This window comes from Doryrhamphus excisus, linkage group LG19, assembly GCF_037039965.1.
Source record: "Doryrhamphus excisus strain RoL-2023G ecotype Guam linkage group LG19, RoL_Dexc_Guam_v1.1, whole genome shotgun sequence".
NCBI lineage: Eukaryota > Metazoa > Chordata > Actinopteri > Syngnathiformes > Syngnathidae > Doryrhamphus > Doryrhamphus excisus.
The window spans coordinates 2,867,325-2,877,500 of record NC_136375.1 but is presented as its reverse complement, the minus strand read 5'-3'; the positions used below and the strand labels follow the sequence as shown (position 1 = coordinate 2,877,500).

Sequence of the window (10,176 nt, the reverse complement as noted above, 5' to 3'; positions counted from 1 at the left end):
TATCTATCTATCTATCTCGTATCTATCTATCTATCTATCTATCTATCTATCTATCTATCTATCTATCAAATAATATCCTATAATAATAATAATAATGATACTAGAAGTGTTTTGGAGAGGCGCTGACCTGATGTAGTCGTTCTTGCAGAGGATCATGCCGTGCATGAAGTCGTACAGGAAGGAGACTCGTCTCTTGGCAGTCCGACTATAAGGGACATCATTATTGCACTTTTATTTGTTTTAAAAATACGGCAAAACTCTTAATGCAGAGATAAAATCCATAAAAGTAATACCATCTTGTCTCCCCTCCTGTCTCGCTTTAGTTGTGATGGTGAACAGCAGGGTGGAGGCGCCCACAGTGGCCGTGATGGGCAGCGGAGGGTCCACAGCGGGAAGGTCGTGCGCAGGATGTGGAGGTCGAATCGTGGAGCGTTTCCTCCTCTTCTCCATGGAGAGGTACTGGCACACGCGCTGCCTCAAGTGCTCCTGCTGCCACGCCCAGCTGGGCCAATACAGCAGCACCTGCTACAGCAAAGGTGGCATGATCCTCTGCAAGAACGACTACATCAGGTCAGCGCCTCTCCGAAACACTTCTAGTATCATTATTATTATTATTGTTATAGGATATTATTTGACACTCTGTATTATATGATAGATAGATAGATAGATACTAGATATATAGTAGATACTAGATCAGGGGTGGGCAAACTTTTTGACTCGCGGGCCGCATTGATATGTCCACCTGGTATTATTGTATCTGTAAAATTGTCATGCAAACTGCTATTATTATTTATTATTTTATATTTATATTTAAATATTTTTAAAATAATAAAATATTATAATAATTACAATAAAATTAAAATAATAATTATTATATTATTATTATGTAAAATATACAAATATAACAACAATATTATATATAATTAATATAATAATTAGCATTAGTATAATAATTATAATAATCATAATAGTTCTAATAATTATTATAATAATCTAATCTATTATGTGCTTGTGTCCCTTTTTTCAGGAGCACTTTGTAAACAACAGACCATGTCAAAAAAGGAAATTGATAAAACCATCAAAAGGTTGGCTCAGGCCATGATGCCAGGTTGTATGTTGAGTTTAAATGAAATACTTTGGAAAGATTGGGCGGGCCGTATTCAAACACTTGGTGGGCCGGATGTGTCCCCGGGCCGTAGTTTGCCCACCCCTCTACTAGATATATAGATACTAGATATATAGATACTAGATATATAGATAATAGATATATAGATAATAGATATATAGATAATAGATATATAGATACTAGATATATAGATACTAGATATATAGATACTAGATACATAGATACTAGATAGATAGATACTAGATAGATAGATAGATACTAGATAGATAGATAGATAGATAGATACTAGATACGAGATACATAGATAGATACTAGATAGATAGATAGCTACTAGATAGATAGATAGATAGATAGATACGAGATACATAGATAGATACTAGATAGATAGATAGATACTAGATACGAGATACAAGATACATAGATAGATACTAGATACATAGATAGATAGATAGATACTAGATACATAGATAGATAGATAGATACTAGATAGATAGATAGATAGATAGATAGATACTAGATAGATAGATAGATACTAGATACGAGATACATAGATAGATACTAGATACATAGATAGATAGATAGATACTAGATAGATAGATACTAGATAGATAGATAGATAGATACTAGATAGATAGATAGATAGATACTAGATACGAGATACATAGATAGATACTAGATAGATAGATAGATAGATAGATAGATAGATAGATAGATACTAGATAGATAGATAGATACTAGATAGATAGATAGATAGATATTCGATACATAGATAGATACTAGATACATTGATAGATAGATAGATAGATATATACTATATACGAGATACATAGATACTAGATTCGAGATACATAGATAGATCGATAGATAGATCTTCACTCGCTAAATGTACTGCAAAAAAGGTCAGTAAGGATAATTCATAATGCCGCCTACAGAGAACATACTAACTCCTTATTTCTAAAATCACAAATACTTCAACTTGCTGATATAGTTCATCTTCAAACAGCTAAAATAATGCATAAGGCTAAAAATAACCAATTAGCTAAAAATGTCATCCAATACTTCTCTACAAGAGAGGAGAAATATGATCTCAGGGAAGAAGTACATTTGAAACACTTCTATGCTAGGACTACGTTATGCTAGCCATAGCATTTCAGTATGTGGAATCAAACTATGGAATGGATTGAGTAAGGAAATCAAACAATGCACAACGATGAGCCAATTCAAGAAACAATACAAGCAGTTGATGTTTGCTAAATACAAGGATGAAGAGTCTTGAACCAGTCATGATGTGCTATATATATCACTATATTGACACTTACTATGGTACCCATTATGGCATTGGATGCTCATATCACCTCCTACTTTGGTACAGGACAAAAAATAAAAATATTTAAATTAAATTAAATTAAATTAAATTAAATTAAATTAAATTAAATTAAATTAAATTAAATTAAATTAAATTAAATTAAATTAAATTAAATTAAATTAAATTAAATTAAATTAAATTAAAAATAAGAATTAATAAAAAAAATTAAACTGTATTATGGAAAGCAGGAAGTGAACAAATGTAACAGTTACTGATTGTAAAAGTACCAGATGGAGGGGTAGGATTTAATAAGCTTTGCTTCTTCCTACTCCTTTTGGACATGTGGAACTGGGAACTGATTATGGGATGCACTCAATTGTAATCTGATGCATGTTCAAATGAAATAAAACCATTACCATTACCATGAATGAACACGTGGAATTGTGTACTTGACAAAAAAAGTGTGAAACAACTCTAAATATGTATTATATCTTATATTTTTTGATGGCACTGCATTGGTGTTCTCTCCATGAGCTTCATGAGGTGAAGTTAAGAACCTGAAATGGTTTTCACTTCTGAGGTGTGCCTTGTCAGGGTTAATTTGTGGAATTTCTAGCCTTATTGATGGGGTTGGGACCGTGGGGTTGTGTTGTAAGCGTCCAACATTTTGGCCTCTTTTTATGCTGTGGGTTTGCAGTACAGTGGTTGTCATGTGTGTACTGTATCCCTGCAGGCTGTTTGGGCACAGTGGAGCGTGCTGCGCATGTGAACAATCTATCCCTGCTAGTGAAATGGTGATGCGGGTCCAAGGAAACGTCTACCACCTGAAGGTGAGCGTTATGATACATCTGCACATCTCAGAATAAGATAAGATAAGATAAGATATGCCTTTATTCGTCCCTCCGTGCGGAAATTTGCATTGCACAGCAGCAAGAGTACAGAATCAGTTAAGCCAGGGGTGGGCAAACTTTTTGACTCGTGGGCCGCATTGATATGACAAAATTTACGGGGGGGGGCAGACTATATATTTTACACGTAACAGTCCACCTGGTATTATTGTATCTGTAAAATTGTCATGCAATCTGCTTTTATTGTTTATTATTTTATATTTATATTTAAATATTTTTAAAATATTATAATAATTACAATAAAATTAAAATAATAATTATTATATTATTATTATGTAAAATATGCAAATACAACAATAATATTATATATAATTAATATAATAATTAGCATTAATATAATAATTATAATAATATAATGATTATAATAATCTAATAATAATAATAATTATTATTATTATGTGCTTGTGTCCCTTTTTTCAGGAGCACTTTGTAAACAACAGACCATGTCAAAAAACGAAATTGATAAAACCATCAAAAGGTTGGCTCAGGCCATGATGCCAGGTTGTATGTTGAGTTTAAATGAAATACTTTGGAAATATTGGGCGGGCCGTATTCAAACACTTGGCGGGCCGGATGTGGCCCCCGGGCCGTAGTTTGCCCACCGCTGAGTTAAGCAGTACAAAATACACAATATAACACAATATTAACAAAAGATATAATACAAATAATACAAATATTAACAAATTAACAGTTGTATATTGTATATTTTAGTTATATACAGTCTATACCAGGGGTCTCAAACACGCGGCCCGCGGGCCAAATGTGACCCGCAGGACACTAGTTTGAGGCCCGCGCCTTGATATGAAAGTTTAATGCTAGTGCGGCCCGCGCAAGTTTGATATGGATGCTGTATGGTATCATGTACCCAGAAAAAATTATTACGTTTGATTAATGTTCATGTTAAAGGTTAAATAACTGTTAATAGTTATCCTCCCTATCAGTGTGGAAGTGGTAAGTTTTTGGCTATTTAAGTTGAAAGGAAAAAGATGCTTGGAAGAGGCATCGCATTACAACATACTATCATCACCAGTCTTAGAGCAGGGGTCTCAAACACCAAATGTGGCCCGCAGGACACTAGTTTGAGGCCCCCGCCTTGATATGAAAGTTTAATGCTAGTGCGGCCCGCGCAAGTTTGATATGGATGCTGTATGGTATCATGTACCCAGAAAAAATTATTACGTTTGATTAATGTTCATGTTAAAGGTTAAATAACTGTTAATAGTTATCCTCCCTATCTGTGTGGAAGTGGTAAGTTTTTGGCTATTTAAGTTGAAAGGAAATAACTTGAAGGCTACCGTTTAGGTCGCTAGCTCTCTAGTTTGCAAGTTAGCATGTGTCTCAAGACCCTGCAGTTGCGCAATATGTTGTAAATAAAAAGAGTATAAATGTGACTATAGTCGTGTTTTGTCATGTCTACAGGGCTCTAATAATGCTTTGTTCATTTTAATCTGAAAAAAAAATAATTTGTCTACCCACTAACTATATGTGGTTTCTTAAGTTTTTATTATTATTATTATTATTATTATATTTATTTATTATTTTTGATTGATTGATTTTCTTTATTCTTGATTTGTTTATTTATTTTTCATCTTATTTTGTGAAGAAAAATAAAAAGTAAGATATTTGAGAACAGTGGAATGTTTTATCAGAGCTTTTATTGTAGAAAATTGGAACCAAAGCGAAGTTTAAAAAAAAAAAATTGTTTTTAATAAATGCGTTTTTTTTGTTTTTTTTTTTTGAAAAACTGATGCGGCCTAGTCTCACCCAGATCCTAGCTCCAGTGACCCCCAAGTAAATTGAGTTTGAGACCCCTGGTCTATACACTATGAGATCTTGCTAGCGAGTTAATGAGGCATTATAGAAGTACTTCACATAGAACTTAATATATTGTATTTTGAGTCTTAATATTGCACATGGAGGTTGATCGGATATTACACAGTGAATGGAGTCTGGAGTAACTATACTGAGTATAAAAACAAAGTATTGCACAGATGTACATAGTGGTGTAGAAGTAGTAAGTATAAATGTAGTAGAGTTTAATAAATATGTGCAAAAATGTCTTAAAAAGTATTTTTATGCATTAGTGTTTTATCTGTGCAACGTGTCGGAACCGCCTGGTCCCCGGTGATCGCTTTCACTACGTCAACGGAACTATCTTCTGTGAGCACGATCGGCCAGGAGATGGGCTCCTCAGTGGACATTCGACTCAACTCCAGACCAACAGTTTGATGTCCGACCAAAAGGTAAATGGCATTCAAAAGCAAACACACACGCATATTTGGTCCTCGCCTGTTTGGGGTACTACACATGCACGAAAACTAGCAATTAGCATACGCATGCGCATCATGACCCAAAAAAAATGTCATACTTTGGTGCTCCCGAACATGCGCCATATTCACTCTTTGCTGGATTTGCCCTTGCAACCTGCCACCATTTTCACACATTGACATGGAATCTGACTTGTCATAACGGGACAAACAACACACAGGAAGCTAGCTGTTTTGGATACAACCCAAGATAAATAAAACTGTATTTGTATGACCAAGTGGAAGAGTGAGGTTACAGGGGGAAGAGATACACAAGGTGGAGAATGTGAAGTACTTGGTGTCAACCATGTTGCTTGGCCTAGAGACAGTGGAACTGAGGAAAACACAGGGAGCAGAGATACGGATGCTGAGGTTCTCATTGGGAGTGACCAGGATGGATAGGATCAGGAACAAGTACATCAGACGGACATTACATGTTAGAGACCTTGGAGATAAAGTCCTTTAGGCCAGACTGAGATGGTTGGGACATGTCCAATTTACCTGGGGGCTAGGAGTCTGGGCAAGGGTGGGCTTCAGGTTTTCCAAAAAATAAATAAATAAAATCAATCAATCAGTAATAAATAAATATAATAATAATAATAAAAACTTAAGAAACCACATATAGTTGGTGGGTAGACAATTTTTTTTTTTTTAGCTTAAAATGAACAAAGCATTATTAGAGCCCTGTAGACATGACAAAACACGACTATAGTCACATTTATACTCTTTTTATTTACAACATATTGCGCAACTGCAGGGTCTTGAGACGCATGCTAACTTGCAAACTAGAGAGCTAGCCACCTAAACGGTAGCCTTCAAGTTATTTCCTTTCAACTTAGATAGCCAAAAACTTACCACTTCCACACGGATAGGGAGGATAACTATTAACAGTTATTTAACCTTTAACATGAACATTAATCAAACGTAATAATTTTTTCTGGGTACATGATACCATACAGCATCCATATCAAACTTGCGCGGGCCGCACTAACATTAAACTTTCATATCAAGGCGGGGGCCTCAAACTAGTGTCCTGCGGGCTACATTTGGCCCACGGGCCGCATGTTTGAGACCCCTGGTTTAGAGCAAAGAGGAGGTTTATGGATGTAGTGAAGTGAGGACATGCAATCCTCGTGAGGATAAGCGGTAGAAAATGAATGAATATTATCTACAGTATTATATATACTATTATAAACAAATACTATGGGGAATATAATGTAATTTTAGTGGCACAGAGTTTAATTTTTTAACTCTATAGCTGGGATAGGCTCCAGCTAGCAACCCTCATGAGGATAAGCAGTAGAAAATGAATGAATATTATCTACAGTATTATATATACTATTATAAACAAATACTATGGGGGAATATAATGTAATTTTAGTGGCACAGAGTTAACATTTTTTCAAACTCTATAGCTGGGATAGGCTCCAGCATGCTAGCAACCCTCGTGAGGATAAGCGGTAGAAAATGAATGAATATTATCTACAGTATTATATATACTATTATAAACAAATACTATGGGGAATATAATGTAATTGTAGTGGCACAGAGTTGAATTTTTTTTAACTCTATAGCTGGGATAGGCTCCAGCATGCTTGCAACCCTCGTGAGGATAAGCCGTAGAAAATTTGTACTATTATAAACAAATACTATGGGGAATATCGTGTAATTTTAGTGGCACAGAGTAAATTTTTTTTAAACTCTATAGCTGGGATAGGCTCCAGCATGCTCGCGATCCTCGTGAGGATAAGCGGTACAGAAAATGGGTAGATGGTTCAAATGGTTACATTAAACAGTAGTGGCTGTGATTGTTTGTTGCATTTAAATGTGCCCCACTCTGAAAAACGGTGAGGTTTTGATGACGTGTGTGCGCCTGTCAGCCAATTTAGCACTGCGCCGGGTGCCCTTCGCCTGCCCCAAGAATAGACCGGGTTGCAGCTAGCATGCTGTTTTGTCATAAAACGTTCACTGTGCCAATCTGAAAATGCGGACACCTCCCCGTTGGTGCGCCGCCACGTCCAACTCGGCGCTGCATAGTCTACCATGTTGCCAAATTGGTTGAGCACAGTAGTGTACTGGAACAAATTATCCCCGGAACAGGGTGCGCCACACATTGCCATCCTGCGCCACCTTGAGGTGCGCCACGAAAATAACAGTAACAGTAAAATCTTCAATTAAAGTAACATTAATGATTAGAGTGAACACAAACTGAGGCAAAATTACGGCGTAAATATTCTACGTTAACTGAAAACATGCTAACCTGGGCGGATGCTAACTGAGGGTCCAGTATATATTTAACAGTATAGGTACAGTATGAACTATATGATTCATCATGTCAAGTAAATAAATCCGCATCTCCATGTCCATTTATTTCCAGGTTTGCTGAAGAAGAGGATGAAGAAACAAATGTGTGCCTTCTCGTCTGAGAGAGCTCATCGCTTCATTCAGGACGTTTGGACAACATGGCCGCCCGCCATCGGGAAACAGAAAAAACGTAACACGTCATTGCAGGGATTGCATTGGAATTGGAAATGAACTGTTTCCAAAATGGTGGCAATGCGAGGAGCATTTGTTGGTTTGAAGAAAAACCAAAGTGGTTTGTTATGGAACCATTCAAGCCGTATTTGGAATTGCATCATCCATTCAAGTCCACCGCTTATATCCATAATAGAACATTTCAACTGTAAAAACACAACATTTGTTCTGATGCTGGCAGCTGGAATGTCCGTGTATCCAATATGCGGCGTGATAGGCGTGTCCAAATATTTCCCACCGAGGGCTACGTCCTGAAATACGAAAGGATGCACTTTGATGTTTAGTAAGAGCTAAGCTAAGCTAAGCTAAGACGCTTTTCAGAAGTCATTATTTATTTTATTCAGTTATTTAATACTTATTTGGTATTTATTATTGTTCTATTTTCTTATTTTTGTTTTCTCTCCTCTCTTGCCTTGTTTTGTTTATTTTATTTTTAAGTGTTTAGGTTTATTATGACATTTTGACATATGAATTTCCCTCAATAAAGTCTATATCTATATATAATATCTATCCATGTATCTTTCAAGGAAAAGCTCAGTTTTGTGATTAAAAAAAAAATTCTTTATGTAATATTATAACTTTATTTCTTTACTATTACAAGTTTTCTCCAACCTAAAATAAAAATTTTGTTTTTTTTCCTACAATATTATGATGATAAAAATGCATGTTTTCATTAATATTTCAACTGTATGCTAAAATGACATTTTTCCTCACAATGCTATAACTGTAAATATAAAAAGAAATAATAATAATAATAAATAATATAAATAAATAATAATAATAATAAATAATATAAATATAAATATAAATATAAATATAAATATAAATATAAATATAAATATAAATATAAATATAAATATAAATATAAATATAAATATAAATAATACAAATAAATAATAATGATGAATTAATTATTAATTAAAAATATAAATAATAAATAATAAATAATAAATAATAAATAATATAGCTTTGGGACTCCAGCAAACCACAGTGAGAGCCATTATCAACAAATGGTGAAACCAAGGAACAGTACTGAAACTTCCCAGGAATGACTGGCCAACCAAAATGACCGCATGTGACTGTCACAGACTCAACCAGGAGGTCACAAAAGACCCCACAACAACATCCAAAGGCCTCACTTGCCTCAGTTAAAGTCAGTGTTCTTGACTCCGCCGTAAGAAAGAAAGACACTGGGCAAAAACGGCCCGCATAGCAGAGATCCAAGACCAAATCCACTGCTGAACAAACAGAACATTAAGACTGGTCTCAATTTGACCGGAAAAAATCTTAATGATCCCCAAGACCTTTTGGAAAATACTTTTATGAAACCTTTTGGAATGGATTAATGATGCTAACCAAGGTTCTACCATACCGTACCGTACCATACCGTACCGTACGACCGATACCGAAATCCACGCAATTAGCATGTTAGCATTTCAGCTAATTTACTCATGTCTACAGGCAAATACACACATGGCATATGTAGGGAGGTTATAGGACAACCTTGGCAATTTCTAAACTTGAGGCCCTCTTGCTAGGTGCTAGCATGATGACTGTTAGCATGTTAGCATTTAAGCTAATTTACTCATGTCTACAGGCAAATACACACATGGCATGATGTAGGGAGGTTATAGGACAACCTTGGCACTTTCTAAACTTGAGGCTCTCTTGCTAGGTGCTAGCATGGTAGCTGTTAGCATGTTAGCATTTAAGCTAATTTACTCATGTCTAAAGGCAAATACACACATGGCATGATGCAGGGAGGTTATAGGACAACCTTGGCACTTTCTAAACTTGAGGCTCTCTTGCTAGGTGCTAGCATGATGACTGTTAGCATGTTAGCATTTAAGCTAATTTACTCATGTCTAAAGGCAAATACACACATGGCATGATGTAGGGAGGTTATAGGACAACCTTGGCACTTTCTAAACTTGAGGCTCTCTTACTAGGTGCTAGCATGATGACTGTTAGCATGTTAGCATTTAAGCTAATTTA

At 35.4% G+C, this 10,176-nt stretch overlaps 1 protein-coding gene across 2 annotated transcripts in view; it reads left to right on the top strand.

Annotated features, from left to right (window-relative positions):
• lmo4a (LIM domain only 4a) overlaps positions 1-8,653 on the top strand; it is a 12,928-nt gene extending 4,275 nt beyond the window's left edge. For both annotated transcript variants that reach the window (XM_058057123.2, XM_058057124.2), the window contains exons 2-5: positions 324-570; positions 3,166-3,262; positions 5,425-5,583; positions 8,024-8,653. In XM_058057123.2, coding sequence (XP_057913106.2) covers positions 329-570; positions 3,166-3,262; positions 5,425-5,583; positions 8,024-8,032 — 507 coding nt within the window. In that variant the 5' untranslated portion in view covers positions 324-328 and the 3' untranslated portion in view covers positions 8,033-8,653. The remainder of the gene's footprint in view (positions 1-323; positions 571-3,165; positions 3,263-5,424; positions 5,584-8,023) is intronic.
• Positions 8,654-10,176: the final 1,523 nt, after the last annotated feature.